Here is a 14946-nt window from a genome sequence, read left to right as displayed (position 1 = left end):
TCAATTTGTTCCATGCAGACCGCTATTGAGAAGTTAGACGATTTGAACTCGATTTTGGAAGTCGATTTTTCTAGATTGTATGTTATATAGCCATGTAGATGTATTTTATAAGATACTATAATAGGAACAATAGAAAGAAAGTGAATAGAGAGAATTTAAATATATTATTTAACATGTATAGTTCGCTTGCAACAACCATTTTTCCTAATACAAAAACATGTAGAAAGAAATTCACCGATGGAAAGAAAATAATGAAAAACACTTTCGCTCTGTTGTTTGTTGTTCAATCCTAATTTTATTTGCTTTATTAAAATGATGTGAATAAAAATGGAGCACGAGCCCGAACCGTTATCACCGTACTGCTACTATCACCATTCGTACACACTGGCTTGTGTGATTCATGCTGCTTGTTTGGTAAACAGCTCTCTTTTTCCCATTTGGTTAATGCATAATTGCTTCTCCTTCGATATATTGGTTTTTGTTGCTGCGTTCTATTAATCTCTTTATTTTTCTCTTCTCTTCACTCGTGCAGTCCTTGCTGTTTTTTTTTTGTTAAGGAAAAGTTTGTTGACAAATTCCACTGCTAATGTGGTGGTTGATACAGGTTTAGCTATTCTCGTGAATATTCTGCATTTTTTTTTTTGTTAGTCAATTTTTACCATTTTTATTGGTTTGATTTTAATAACACACCATAAGTACAACGAAGTACAAATGTTTCTTTTTTTATACTGCAATTGCATTTATGTATAATAATTACGTTGAATGAAGCTTTTATATAAATATAGTTCTTTTTCTTCTTCTTCTTCCTTCTTTTACACGTTTGACGAGCAGACTCAATTTTAATATATTTCTAAACTTCTCACAGGCGAATTGTTGTTAATCAAAATTTTAAACACACACACACATACACACTTCTTGCTTGAAGAAAATACGATTTATTTTTCAATAGTTCATTTTCCGGTGGTTAACATACGCACCTTGAACTTGAACCCTCTTTCCTCTGGCGCAAAACATTCGTCTTCGGTGACACTTGAATTATATTCTTTCCTTTTTCTTTTTCTGGAAATAATTCCACTTTCGTTAGGATAATAAGCGTTAAGCGTACAAAAAGATGGGCGTATTCATTTTCTCGCAGCCGTTAGTACTTTTTTTTTGCAAGTTCTGTTTTGTTTTGGTTGTTGTTCTAATAAATCGCTCGAAAAAGGTTAAAGGTTAAATGCAACAAACAACATATCAACTCGTTGCTAGTAGTGCACGACAAAAAAAAAAGTTCTCTAATAACGAATATTCAGACAATAAAAGGCTGAATCATCATAACAAAGTAGTGAAGTTGACATCGGCCAATTTAAAGGTATTTAAGTGGCACTGCTTAACAAAGAAACGGGTTTGAAACGTAATTTTAATTCCCTTCACCGAAATGGGCCGCAATTTACTTTATAAGTTGTCGAAAAGCGAATCCTTTGCTTACTTTTTAAAATGAATCTTCCGACAACGGCGACATCGATAATTACGCTCACGCTCGAAACAACAACAAACGATAGCGATAGCAAATACATGATATTATCCGTCCATTAACGTCGTATTACATGAGCTGATGCAAGGTATGCTAATAATGTCGGTTCGGAAAAGTAAAGTGTAAAGTACGCGCACTGTACTATGCTGTAAGCACTTACAAAACTAGACCATACACACATGATAAACGCGATCCTATCGTACCGGCTGTTGGTGGGTGTGTTTGAGTATATTATGATGGGGGGTTTTCGATTCCTTCAACAACACAATCGAACAGGGATCATCTCCGACACAAAACAAACAAACAAACAAACACTCACAGGCACGCGGCGCACACCTAAACCGAAAGAGGGCAGCTGTGTATGAAACTATTCACTAATGACTAACTTTATCGGCCGTTGCCATTTCCACAGCGCATATTGTATGTGTATTGTGTAGATATATGGATAAGTAGTAGATTTTAGCATTTCAGCAGTTCTTTTCCAAGCGCTCCAACATTGGGAGAGGGAGGCGGTTATTGGGGGCAGCAGAGAAGGAGGAGGACTGGTAGTAGCAGTAGTAGAAAGTTGGCTGTTCTCCAGGCGTGTCGATTTACATCAGAAAGTCGTTCGGTTCGTCCTCCTCGGTGCTCTCCGCTTCGTCCACGTCTGCGTCGTTCGGTCGCTCGAGCGCACGGATGCCGGACAGGAACTCGCGCATCGCTTCCACGATCGTGACCAGCGTGCTGCTGTACGTCGCCATGCTTCCATTGTCCCGGTCGGCACCGGCAGCGCCACCCGCACCCTCGCCACCGGCAGCAGCAGCAGCGGCAGCCGCGGCGGCAGCTGCAGCAGCAGCAACATTTGCCTGCTGAGGCGGAGCAGCAGCAACAGCAGCGGCGGCGGCGGCAGCAGCCGGTGGAGCAGCAGGTTGGGCTTGAGCGTTAAAATTAGGAAGCAACGATTGAAAGAAAAGATGGAGCGGGTCATTCGGAAGTCGCTGCGCGTTTGTTGTCAGCGTGGGTCTGGAAAAGCAAAATGGACAAAAGGAGCGTATTTGAGTATCTTCTGTTGAGTAGTAGCACAGCAGCCCTTTCCGCACGAACCGGGAGTAGATGTTGATGGAGTCGAGCGGTGGCAGCGGATCGTACATCAGCATTGGGTCGGTTTCCTTTTTGATAAACTGTGCCAGCGGTACCTTTTCCTTGAAATCCGACAGCACAATATGACGCAGCACTTGCCGGGGCGGATTGGAATACCTTTGAAACGAGAATTTATACATTTATTGTAACACTGATAAAGAACACCGTTCAACCGCCGTTCCCCTCGTACCTTTGACTCCGCTTGGTAGCGTACTCGGCCACCACGTCCTCTTTGGCATCGACCCGATCCAGCACCGCGTTCACGTTCCGCTCCAGCCACGGCAACAGTTCCGCATCGCGCCACACCAGCTTCGAGCGGCACACGTACAGCGACATCAGCTGCTGCAGCGCCACCAGCGCTTTGTTGTACGCGCCCGGCCCGAAGTAGTTGTGCCCGGCCACCCGGCTGTCCGCCTGTATCGACAGCTCGTCCATCAGCGGGCGCAGCACGCCCGGGAACATGAGCAGCGCGTACTGCAGTGCCTTATCGGCCGCCTCGGTGCGCTTCAGATGGAACAGCGCCATCGCGTACGAGTAGGCCATGTTCGGCAGCTGGGACAGATTGTTCGTTGCGTCCCACTCCTCGTACAGCGTCACCAGCCACTCGTACTGCTTCGCCCGGATCGCGTAGTAGTCGACGATCAGGATCATGGCCAGCGGGTCGTTCACCGGATCGAACGACAGTATCAGCTTGGCGACCTCGAGCGCGGTCCGCGAGCAGGCCCGCGACTCCAGATGCTGCCCGTGCTTGAAGAGCGCGATGAAGAGGGCCCGATTCTCCTGCCGCCGGTAGTCCAGCCGGCAGTTGCCCTGCGTCAGGCTGAACATCGTGTGAAAGGACGACTCGAGGGCGAGCAGCGCGTGCTCGATCAGCTCCGACGCCATCGCGTGATCGTCCGTCATCTTGCACAGCTCGCTCAGCTGTATGAGCGAGTCCACGTGGTACGGGTACTGGTTGATGATGCGTATGATGTTCTCCGAGTCCATGCTCTCGACCGCGTCGAGGAACTTCTGCTGCACCTGCCGGTACGAGGGGCTGTGCTCGAACGCAAAGTAGATGACGTTCTTGTCGAAGATGGCCTTCGGCCCGGCGGCGGACGTCGACGTGCCCGGTTCCGGTGCCTGCACCAGGTTCATGTAGATGCCCGACTTGCCGACCGGGGGCCACGATTCCTTCGGGTTGACCAGGTAGGTCGACTTTTGCAGCCGGGACGCACCACGTGCATTGCGTCGCTTGTTTCTGCAACGAGCGGGTTGAAGAGCATCTTTATTAGAAATTGCAAACCAACAGATGGTATTTTTTCATTCCTATGCAATTCACTCATCCAAAACATATTCAAAAAAAAAAATCGTTACAAAACAACAAAAAAACAAACCAACAGCTGTTGCCATCGGTTGTGCAATCGACCCCCTTCCCGACAGCGAAGGGTTAAAATAGCAACAAAACAACAGCCTGTTGCACCGGCGGAGCCCCCCAGCTGTAGCAGTGTTGCCAAGCACCTATCAAACAAACATCGCAACATCGCCTACTACACTCCCACTCCCTCCTTTCTCCGCTCGCAAGCATACTCACTGTTGATCGCCGACGACCTTGCTGCCGAACATGCGCTTCATCTCGTACTGCGGGTTCAGATTTTTATGCTGCACGTTCAGCAACGATTTTGCGGTCACAGCACCGGCCCCGCCCGCCTTACCTTCACCTGGCCCACCACCGCCACCATCCTGATGATGGTGATGGTGATGCGGCGGATGATGATGGTGGTGGTGGTGGGGGTGATCGGCGGTCGAGTCGCGCGGGAAGTTGCCGAACAGCTTGTCCACCTCCTTGACCGTGCGCGTAAAATCGTCCTCGATGTCGGCATTGTCCTCGCTGCTGCGGCGCGCCGAGCTGGAGATGTACTTGCCCGTCTTCTTCTTCTTCTTCTTCTTGCGCTTCTTCGCCTCGGCCAGATGTACGCTTACCGGGCCGTCGGCCGCATCCTTTTCCGTCTCATCGTTGTCGTCCTCCTTTACCTCGCTCTCGGACAGCGACTGTTGCTGGTTCAGCTGGTGTGTGCGTGTGTGATGAACGAGCAAAGTTGGCAGAGGAGGGCGGGATGATGTTGCCATGGATGGTGAGTCAATTAAAGATGCATTTCGGAGGTTTGCATGAAAACGGGAAAATTGCGATTAAAATACCATTCACGTAACGTGCCCAAACGACGCAGCCAACAGGGCAAAGCCCTTTTTCCGATGTTTGCGGAGCCATCCCCCCCCACTCTCGTACCAGATCGTATCGATTGATGTTGAGCTGCTTCTTGCTGTTGTTGCGGTTCTGGCTGCTGGTGCTGTTGGTGTCGTAATCGGCATCGCCACCGTCCGACACCTCATCGATCTGTTCCTTTATCTCCAGCTCGTTCCCCTGCAGCTTGCGCAGTATTCGGTAGGACATGTTGCCGTCGTCAACATGCAACACGCGGTCGCACAATACAGCGAAAAATGTGTGGAAACGTGGGGGATGGGAGATGATGGGCCCACGATACGCAATGCACACTACGATGCTGACGGGGATGCAGCACGGACTGACACGCTGCACACTTTTTGCACTCACTACGGGGAGGGGGAATGGGCGAGGAAAGTTGCCCTAAATCCGGAAATTGCTTTCGATTGGTTCGGAAGCGCAGCTCCCGTAGGAAACCAAACACACGGTGGCGCTTTGTTGCGCTTTCACTCGCCTGCCCAGATGATGCCGACGTCAGCGGCTGTTTGGGTACCACACGTACACACTAGAGCACCACCAACAACAAACACATACGACGAACAAGGGTCGCGATTACGATTACAAATGTACGATTCAATAATTACGCGTGTTCGTATCACAACACTGCGCCGCTCTGCTGGGCGATTTGTTTTGCATCCGCCACCATACACGCACGCACGCACACGCACACTAACTTCTTCTGCCAGAGCACTGGCAAAGGGAAGCTGACCAACACCGAAGGGCGAGTATGTGGGTTTATTCGAACCGACAATAAAAAAAAACCTGTCGCTGTCGTGAACGCAAATACGCACCAACAAATAATGCGTCTTTGCGATCGATGTGTGGCGGAAAACAGGCACTAGGTCGGGAGAGGCTCGGAGATGACTTCTTTTTTTTTTGCACAATCCTTTCCACTTCCCGAAATTTGACTGCGCAGTCTGGGAACTGTGTCTGTGATTGTTTCCGTCCCGATAGGCAGAGTGACCAGAAATACCGATTTATCTGTATTCCTACCGATTTTTTATATGCCTATAAGCGAAAGGCCACGGGAGTGACAAAATGCTGACAAATTTTTCAAAATGTGAGCTTTTGTCACTTTTTTTAGCTTTTGTCAAAATTTTGTGACCTGGAACCGCCAGGAAAAAAAGTTGACAAAAGTTGACAAAATTTGACGTTCGTGAAAAAGCGTAAACAAACAGCTATTTGGCGCAGTTGTGACCCATTGTTATGATAATAATGCTAAAATGCATGATTCTAATTGATTTATGTACCTAGTTAGTGCTTCTTAAACAAAATATCGATGATATTCAAATGTTGGAGCTTTTTGTCGCTCTTGTGTATGTTTTTGGTGCGGCCACGAGAAAAGCTCTTTTTTTGCAGTTGACAAGCAATTTTGACAATGTTGAAAATTTTTTCAACATTTTTTCAGCTCCGTGGCCACGCGCTATATCGGTTCACAGGTGACCGCTCTAAAACTACCGATTTTCCATTTATCCTACCGAAAATTACAGATATTTGATTTTTCAGTCGTTTAAGCTTGGGATGCTGTTTCAAGGATTGCTAACCTCATTTGTTACTTATCGCGCTGATGCACGTTTGTTTGCCAGGCACTTTTTATTTTTATCCGTTAAAATTTAATGTTCATAATAAGTAGAAAATGTCAGTTGCGTGGATTCCGAGAATTGCTCATCAAAGAAAATCATTTAAATTTGAATTTGAATCTCGCTGTCTGCGGTTCCCAAGTGCCACAAATCCACTAAACGACCACTAAACGGCTTCTAAACGACTCAAGTTCTCTACCTAAACGGAATATAGAAAGACTTCGTTTAGCAGACGGCAAACGACTCATGCATTCTAAAAATAGCGAAAAAGCTGGTGGCGCTCTCTGTTGGTGGGATACCCCAACCAGTTGAGCTTCATCGCTTGGAGGAGAGCTTTCTCATTTCCTCTGTACTGTTGTATGGTTTCGCATTGAAGTTATGCATCGTGTAAACAACGTCATATAAAATATTCTTAAGGACTGAAGGACATAAGACACAGAATTACACGTGCTTTTCCAACTGCGTACACAACGTGAATTCCCCTTTTTATTCTCTTTTTCTGACAGCTCGGCCGGGTTGCCAAGATTTTACATTTGTACAAGGTTTGGACATTATTCGGTTGACAGTTGATGTATGAGGTTGACGTTTATGATCCACATTCGCCTACAATCGCTAGAACTAGAACGGCGATACGATTGTTTAAATACTAAACTCCAACCGAAACCACCAGTACTGAAGCAAGTGAGATTTGAGTACCCAAGCGCCACAGATTAAGCTTAAACGACTGGAAAATTGAATATCCATAGAAAAAAAAATGAAAGCTCCACAGCTCCATTGGTTTGATCAATAGATGGCGTATTACAACTCATCATTATATCGCTATCCTTTTCTTGCAATGTGTTTCGACAAGTTTCATCATGACCTATATAGTCTTCTAACTTTCTGAGCAAAAATCTATATGAATGGTCGTGTGGTCAGATACGTGGGTATCAACACCAACGACCATTACCCAAGTGCCACAAATCCACTAAACGACCACTAAACGGCTTCTAAACGAAACTCTGAGCGAAACTCGCAACGATTTCGAGGCGCTGGCGACGTAAGTTTGCAGTACTTGTGACGTCGGTTTTGACGTTTTGCGACGGTTTTGCGACGGTGGCTGCCAAAAAGCTCGCCTTGCCCTGTGGGCAAAGTAACCAAAAATACCGATGTATACAGGCGGTCCCCGAGATACACGGTACCTCTTATACGCGGATTCGGAGATACGCGGTTTTCAAAATTTGACAGTTCTTGGAGCAAATTGTACTGATTTGACACATCCATTGTGAAATACCAAATAATTTCCGTGTTGATCGAATGTAAAATACCATTTAAAAAGGTTTAAAACTGTTCAATTCATTAGAAACATCCCAATTAACCAGAATTGCTTAAGCAGCTTATTTTGGCACGCTAAAGATCGCTGCTCTAATTCGCCTTTTGCAGTAGATAAACAGCATCAAAGTTCCAGGCGGTCCTTCTAAATAGCGCTTAAGCAGCTTCCTTAAGCTACGGTACCGGGGATTATTTTCTTTGTCAAAAATTTTTCAAAATCCCTTCTTCAAAGAACTAATCTAGCTTGTACAGCAGCAATGAGATGATTGGCGGCGTCTGTCTTTGACACTTTGACAAGACCCACCTTGTACCGATGTCATGCATTAAAAAGCTATGAAGTTCCACCAAGTTCGGTACACGTTCTTAACAAGCCTTAACGTTCCATCATGAACCCTACACATAGTGTTAATCAGCCGCAAAGTTCCAAAGAGTACCATGTGCCTGTTAAAAAGCTCCATAGTTCCGCAAAGTACCGTCTATCTCTTAATCAGCCACAAAGTACGACATCGGAACGATTTTTCGTTAAACAGCCCTAAATCAGCTACTAAGTACGAGCTGGCTATTTGGGATATCAAATAATTAATTTGGTGGCTAAAACCACCCCCTACTTGCAAAATTGCACGAAAATTAGTGATATTTTGGCTGGAAATCACGAGATTCGACTTACGCGGAAATTCGAGATACCCGGTATTTTTCGGTCCCCAATAACCGTGTATCTCGGGGACCGCCTGTATATATATCTAGGGTTTGAAGGAAAAAATCTCAATTTTTTAATCATTGAACTACAAAACTCAGCCAAACAATTAAATCTAAATAATTCAGCGAAAATCAAATGACAGTACGTACGATGAAATCGTATCCAATGGAGCACTGCTGCGGCCCTAAGCGGTCGCGTGGAGCCTCGAGAAAAAGAACTAGTCACCACTGAGAAAAAATGTGCATCTTAGAATTGGCTTAGAATTCCAATTTTCAGATCGACACTTCAGAAAAATCTTCATTTGTGTAACCGCTTAACCAAATCTAATCCATATCCTAGATATGGAACCCTCGTGTATCCTCGTGAGATGGAACTTTCATTTTGTGCATTAGCATCCCCCCCCCCCCCCTCCCATCCCGCTTAACACTTCTTTCGCTTTTACTTCTTTTAAGTTTCCAGTTTTAACCTACCGAAAACTACCGATAACATTTTGATGCGCTTACCGAAAACCGCCAAAATAATCTGGCCACACTGCCGATAGGGGCCCATAAGCTCGGGCCCGGGCTGTCAAATGCGTGAAGCTTTTCTTCTCGCGCAAGCTCAAACAGGAAAATTTAAAGGTGAATTTTAGGTGGAATTTAAGACGGGTGAAATGAATCAAGCTTTTGAAGGCTTGTTTTTCTTTTTTATATCACAATTTTGTTCATTTTCTGCATGTTTCCCTTTGAAAATCGGCGTTCGTCAAACATCACCATTTGCATAGCCTTTTCACCAGGTTTGTTTATTGTGACAGAACTGTCAAAGCGCCCCTCTGCGAAAAGCAGAATTTTGCAAAAGAAGAAAAGCAAATACCGGTTCTGTTTGCAAAATTCTTCAGAATTCCTCCAATCTTTCTCAGACCGCCGCTGCGTCGTTCTTTTTTCGGGGAGAAAAGCATTACAAACCAACATTACCATGTCTTCGCCGGCACCGAAATCTCCCGAACTGTCGGACAAAAGCCGCAAATATGATCGGCAAATCAGGTAAGCATTCCGAACGGCTCCGCGGTTTGCCTTTTCCGTTCCTACGCGACGACTGATTCTGAGCGTCCTGTTGCTGCGAGTCCTTTCCAGGCTTTGGGGCGAGCATGGTCAAACGGTGCTGGAAAATGCGCAGATCTGCCTGATCAACGCTACAGCGCTCGGCACCGAGATACTGAAGGGCATCGTGCTGCCCGGCATCGGCGGCTTTACCATTGTGGACCATCGGCCCGTCACGGAGGAAGACGTTGGGTGTAACTTTTTCCTTGATCTCGACTCGGTCGGCCAGCCGAGGGCCAAACGGTGCATGCAGCTGCTGCAGGAGCTGAACCCGGACGTGAACGGCGACTACGTGGACGAGCACGTGGAACAGCTGATCGACGGGCAGCCGGATTTCTTCCGCAGCTTCGACGTGGTGGTCGCGACCTCGATCAGCGAGCGTACGATCATGCGCCTGTCCAACGTGCTGTGGGACCAAAACATACCGCTGATCGTGGCCCGATCCGTAGGGTTCTATGGCGTTGCTAGGCTGCAGCTGCGCGAACATTGCATCGTCGAAACGCACCCGGACAACAAGCAGACGGATCTGCGGCTGGAGCACCCGTTCGAGGAGCTGAAGAAGCACATGGCGGAGGCGCAGATCACGAACAAGGTGCCGTGGCTGGTGGTGCTATACAAGGTGCTGCAGGAGTGGGTCGACGCGCACGACGGCCAGTACCCGGCCAGCTATCGCGAAAAGACGGAGTTGCGGGAGCTGATCCGCTCGAAGATGGACGGTGAGCAGGAGAACTTTGAGGAGGCGATAAAAGCGGTCAACTCCAGCTTTGGCGGTGGCAAACCGTCGGCCGCCGTGCGGGAGATACTGCAAGACGATCGTTGCGTCAACGTCAATACCGAGGTAAGCATTTGTAGGGCGGACGGTTTGAAGTAGAAAGTGTAAAATAATGTTCACCCTTCCTTCTGTTCGTCTAGAGCAATGCATTTTGGATCATGGCACGTGCGCTGAAAGACTTTGTGGATAACGAAGGGAACGGGCTGCTGCCGGTGCCGGGCGTGCTGCCCGATATGACGGCCGACACGAACTCGTACATCAGCCTGCAAACGGTGTACCGCAATCAGGCGGCGCACGATGCCGAGATTGTGTTCCGGCGTGCCCGCCAGCTTCTGAAAGAGCTGAACAAACCGAACGATCTCATCACCGACAAGGATGTGCGGCTGTTCTGTCGCGAGGCGGCCAACATTGCCGTCGTGCGCGGGACGAAGATAACGGACGAGTTCGACAAGGGCTACCATCGGAGCTCGCACATTGCGAGCGTGCTGGAGCAGCCCAACTCGCTGATGGGCCACTACATCGTGCTGCGCGCGCTGGACCGGTTTCAGGCGGACTATGGCTGTCTGCCGGGCGAGAGCGACCCCGAGTCGGACACGACCGGCATGAAAAGCATCGCGGCGAAGATGCTCAGCGATTGGGGCATCGGTACACCGCTGAGCGATGATCTGGCGTACGAGATCTGCCGGTACGGTGGGGCGGAAATACACAGCATTTCGGCGTACCTGGGCGGCTGCATTGCGCACGAGCTGATCAAGCTCGTCACCAGACAGTACCGACCGTTCGACAATACGTTCATCTACGACGGCTCGACGTCGCAGACGGAAACCTATAAGTTATAATTGCTGTTAGCGCTAGTTTTCGTGATTAATTTCAAAACTCAACAAACACCCACACAACCACCACGCAGGCAGCATGTATGTGCGCGGCGGATGGTCCCTTTTAATATTAGAATACTGAAACACTGAAATAAAATCCTTATTTTGTAGAATCTGACACGCGTTTGAATGATAAATTACAGTTTTCTCAAGCTGAAATAGAAAAGCGGAACAGCAATGCAAGAACGGCAAATTCAAAATGGAAGTCCTCGACGATCAGACCTAAACGCGTCCGGTTGACATTTCCAACTGTCATCGTGGATGTATTTGCAGAAAGTTGCGCTGCCCCCCCACGAAATCGAATCGACCCAAAAGTAGGTGGAAGGAATTTTTGTGTTGTTATTTCGTCGCAATCGTGAATTTTTCATCCCATAAAGGGTTCGATACGCATAATCAGCCAACTGATAAGAGAGAAAAGCACTCCATAATTGTTTTCCCAAAACGAACAACAAGCAGGGGCATTGTTGACGTTGTGCAAAAGAATAGACCTTCTTCCCGCAGTGGCTCAGCAGAACCAGCTGCAGCTTTCACTTGGGCACAGAACCAACAGAATGACTCAGTGTGTGGCTGGTGCATGAAATTCGATCCCAGCAGTGTAGCGACTCGGTGCCAGCATATTTTGCGTTCAACAATCCAACTTATTGAGAAGCAATCGCCAGACATTGGAAACACCCATCCAGAGATTGCGGGAGCAGATTGTTACCAACTCCCGAAAGCAGCTCCCGGAATCCCGTCAACGTTGTAGCAATAGACACCGAAAATAGCAACACAACGACAGGTGGAAAAGGTAAGCAATGCGAGTGCTTGGCAGGCTGTGGGGGGAAGCTTATCGGGCGTGATTCACGTACACGACCTTCCCCTTGTGACGCGCGTTCCCTTGCCATAATCGAATTATCGCGGCTATGTCTGCGGCGAATGTAACAACATTATTGACATTCGCCTAAGGCCCCCGTACCTTGGTGGTGTTTGCTTCAGTAGAAAGAAACCCATTGCCGCAGACTGCTAGGTGCCAACCTTAACGCGATTTAACTGCTTTCAGATGAGTTACGCTTCATTCGACAATAATGCCACGGGCAATTCGAACATCACCAACGAGGCGGACTTTCAGAAAACGGCCCAAATCGTGGTGGCCAGCATCCAGAAGATCCTGCAAAATGGTACGTACGCGTGAAAAAGGTCTTGTTGGCAGTTCGCTAACTAATCCTTCTGCTTTTTCCTTTGTAGTGTCGTCTATGCAGCGAATGGTCAACCAGTTCGGCACGGCACAGGATTCGCCCGAGCTTAAACAACAGCTGTAAGTGTGTTAGTTTAGTTGTAAAGTCATTGCGGCATCGCGCCTTGTGCCGTATCTTATCTAAAGGTCGACAAACAAAGCGAGAAATTTCAAAAACAGGCTTTGAATAGTCGTACTTTACTCGTTTACACGAGATTTTGATACGCAATTCCACGTCCAATTTGCATGCAATTTCTGTAAACCTTATTTCAGCTTTGTTTTAAAATGCCTAACAATTTATTTTTGTTGCATCCATTGCTGTCCTCTCGTTTTAGCCATCAGATACGATCCTACACACAGCAGCTGATAAACGACACGACCAACCAGCTGAACGATCTGGTAAACTGCAAGGAGCGTCACCTAAAGATCCAGCGGGACCGGCTGGTGGACGAGTTTTCCACCGCCCTGAACGCGTTCCAAGCGGTCCAGCGGAAAACGGTCGATCTGGAGAAGAATGCCGTCCGGCAGGCGCGGCAGGCGAGCGGGGCCGCGATGGCGATCAACAAACCGCCCGGCTCGCACCACTCGAGCATGGGCTCGAACTACAACAACACCTCGAACAGTGGCGGCGGTTCGTCGATGTTTGAGGATAACTTCATTACCGGGTCCCGGGGACAGACGCAGGAGCAGATGCAGGAAGAAATCGATCTGCAAGCGCTGGAAGACCAGGAACGGACCATCCGCGAGCTGGAGGTAATCAGCGGAGGGAAAGAGCAATTCGATCCGAATAGCGTTAGTTAACTCGTATTGTCTTTTTGCAGGAGAATATTGTTAGTGTTAATGAAATTTACAAGAAGCTCGGTGCACTCGTGTACGAACAGAGCCACCAGGTGGACTCGATCGAAGCGTCCGTCGAGCAGACGAGCGTGTTCGTATCGGAAGGTGTACAGCAGCTTAAACAGGCCAGCCATTATCAGGCAAGTAGCTTTGTCGTGAAAGATACACAAAAAGGTCTAACATCACTTTCTTGCTTTCTCTCTCTCTCTCTCTCTCTCTCTCTCTCTCTCTCTCTCTCTCTCTCTCTCTCTCTCTCTCTCTCTCTCTTCCATCATTTACAGAACAAAGCTCGCAAGAAGAAGCTGATTCTTGCGCTGATAGCAGCCGCAATATTAGCATTCATCATTCTCATCATCGTTCTGAAGCACTAATGCGCTGCAGTAAAAAGAAAAAATAAGGAAAAATAAGTTGAAACGGCGAGAGAATCTATGTTATATAAATACCTAGAACAGAAATGTTTACACCGGACCGGAAGGAAAACAAAAATCGATACGAAGGACGTCACACAATCCAAAGCCAGTAGAAGAAGAGTGCAATGTGCAATGCGTTTACGCGTTTGTGTTTAAATTATTTAAATTATCTTTTGTGCTTTACAAAGCCACGTGGTAGATCCATTGTGCATCCATTGGCAGTAGCACACACGCACCTAGCACTGGTTGCCGGTTAGCTCCCACTGATTTGTGTACGACTAGCATCCGTAATAGAATCTTGGTTAGAGAGGCGCAATCCATCCACACACAACAACAACAAAAAATGCATTCCATTTGACGGATAGGGCAAGGGTACGAGTTGGATTACATTGTGAATCAGGCTGATAATTCAAATACCAACAATAAGATACACAGTGAATGTGAACGTGGCTTACAAACACACGCTGGCCGCGAATTAATGATAATGATATTATGCTCTGGTTCTCTCTCTATGATGTGCGAGAACTTTCCGTTGTATTGGATGCTTTATTTGAAATATATATATATATATATATAGTCGTACTGTATTTAGTTTAGTTTGCTGCCTGCTATTATAACACTTAAATCCGCCGCTGTTACTCTTCGGCCAGCCGGCATCAAACCGCGATCCATTGACTACTGCTACTACTGTTCTAGGCAGATGTATTTTAGTAGTATTACACCGTGTATTTCGTAGTTTTGGGAGTTTTAATTAGCCTTTTTTAATCACACACTAAAAAAAATGATAGAATTTGGAGAAATGGCGAATAGAAAAAGGAAGGAAGAATGAATACAAACTACGTTAAAGTGAAATCGTTTCCTATCCATCCTATACTCCTACCCATGCTGACGGGCGAGAGAATACATTGAGCAATGTGAACGATTATTTAGCCCACAAGTTGAAAGTAACGTACATTTTTCGACTGTGATACCATTCGATTGAAGAACGGAGCAAGAAGACGGGGTACGTTAACCGAAAAGAAACGTATGTAAGAAACCGACAGCATATAGGAACATAAAATCCAAAGCAAATAGCAGATACCAGGCGTGTGCGGGACGAGTATGTCTCTTTTGTTTCTTTCAGAGCTTTTATAATTATTTTTAAAGCCATACATTTGTAACTCTTTAGGGAGAGATGATGCAAAGCTAATCAATAAATGGTACATGTTCTTCTCACACAATTTGTCTTGAGTAATTCTTTAATACGTTTCTTCATAAAAGAGAAACAGCTCTGCAAATGA

At 46.8% G+C, this 14946-nt stretch overlaps 3 protein-coding genes across 5 annotated transcripts; 2 read left to right on the top strand and 1 right to left on the bottom strand.

Annotated features, from left to right (window-relative positions):
* Positions 1-912: 912 nt before the first annotated feature.
* On the bottom strand, positions 913-5852 carry LOC1276228 (ribosome quality control complex subunit TCF25). Of its 2 annotated transcripts, XM_315546.5 has the most exons (5): positions 4899-5852; positions 4206-4678; positions 2823-3872; positions 2597-2749; positions 913-2515 (listed from the first exon to the last, which is right to left on the bottom strand). In XM_315546.5, the coding sequence occupies exons 1-5, from the start codon at positions 5061-5063 to the stop codon at positions 2104-2106; spliced, it is 2253 nt and encodes a 750-aa protein (XP_315546.4). In that variant the 5' UTR covers positions 5064-5852; the 3' UTR covers positions 913-2103. The 2 variants fall into 2 exon arrangements, with proteins under 2 accessions (XP_315546.4, XP_061499270.1); XM_061643286.1 differs by having other exon boundaries at positions 913-2749.
* Positions 5853-9250: 3398 nt separating this feature from the next.
* On the top strand, positions 9251-11324 carry LOC1276227 (nedd8-activating enzyme E1 regulatory subunit). Its single transcript, XM_315544.5, has 3 exons — positions 9251-9502; positions 9593-10397; positions 10472-11324. Exons 1-3 carry the CDS (start codon positions 9435-9437, stop codon positions 11168-11170), a joined length of 1572 nt encoding a protein of 523 aa, XP_315544.3. The 5' UTR covers positions 9251-9434; the 3' UTR covers positions 11171-11324.
* A 134-nt stretch (positions 11325-11458) lies between these two features.
* On the top strand, positions 11459-14886 carry LOC1276226 (syntaxin-7). Of its 2 annotated transcripts, XM_315543.5 has the most exons (6): positions 11459-11993; positions 12246-12363; positions 12431-12500; positions 12755-13172; positions 13241-13396; positions 13538-14886. In XM_315543.5, exons 2-6 carry the CDS (start codon positions 12246-12248, stop codon positions 13625-13627), a joined length of 852 nt encoding a protein of 283 aa, XP_315543.3. In that variant the 5' UTR covers positions 11459-11993; the 3' UTR covers positions 13628-14886. The 2 variants fall into 2 exon arrangements, with proteins under 2 accessions (XP_315543.3, XP_061508428.1); XM_061652444.1 differs by having other exon boundaries at positions 11471-11993; positions 13241-14886.
* Positions 14887-14946: the final 60 nt, after the last annotated feature.

The sequence above is a fragment of the Anopheles gambiae genome, chromosome 2 (assembly GCF_943734735.2).
Source record: "Anopheles gambiae chromosome 2, idAnoGambNW_F1_1, whole genome shotgun sequence".
NCBI lineage: Eukaryota > Metazoa > Arthropoda > Insecta > Diptera > Culicidae > Anopheles > Anopheles gambiae.
This window is presented reverse-complemented; position numbering and strand designations above follow the sequence as displayed.

Bases quoted from the DNA above. Each gene is read 5' to 3' on its own strand.
- LOC1276227 (XM_315544.5), top strand. From the start codon at position 9,435: ATGTCTTCGCCGGCACCGAAATCTCCCGAACTGTCGGACAAAAGCCGC. The intron at 9,503-9,592 runs GTAAGCATTCCG...AGTCCTTTCCAG, and splicing joins AAATATGATCGGCAAATCAG to GCTTTGGGGCGAGCATGGTC. The intron at 10,398-10,471 runs GTAAGCATTTGT...CTGTTCGTCTAG, and splicing joins GCGTCAACGTCAATACCGAG to AGCAATGCATTTTGGATCAT.
- LOC1276226 (XM_061652444.1), top strand. From the start codon at position 12,246: ATGAGTTACGCTTCATTCGACAATAATGCCACGGGCAATTCGAACATC. The intron at 12,501-12,754 runs GTAAGTGTGTTA...CTCTCGTTTTAG, and splicing joins CCCGAGCTTAAACAACAGCT to CCATCAGATACGATCCTACA. The intron at 13,173-13,240 runs GTAATCAGCGGA...GTCTTTTTGCAG, and splicing joins GGACCATCCGCGAGCTGGAG to GAGAATATTGTTAGTGTTAA.
- LOC1276228 (XM_061643286.1), bottom strand. From the start codon at position 5,063: ATGTCCTACCGAATACTGCGCAAGCTGCAGGGGAACGAGCTGGAGATA. The intron at 4,679-4,898 runs GTACGAGAGTGG...CGCACACACCAG, and splicing joins ACATCAATCGATACGATCTG to CTGAACCAGCAACAGTCGCT. The intron at 2,750-2,822 runs GTACGAGGGGAA...CTCGTTTCAAAG, and splicing joins GCTACCAAGCGGAGTCAAAG to GTATTCCAATCCGCCCCGGC.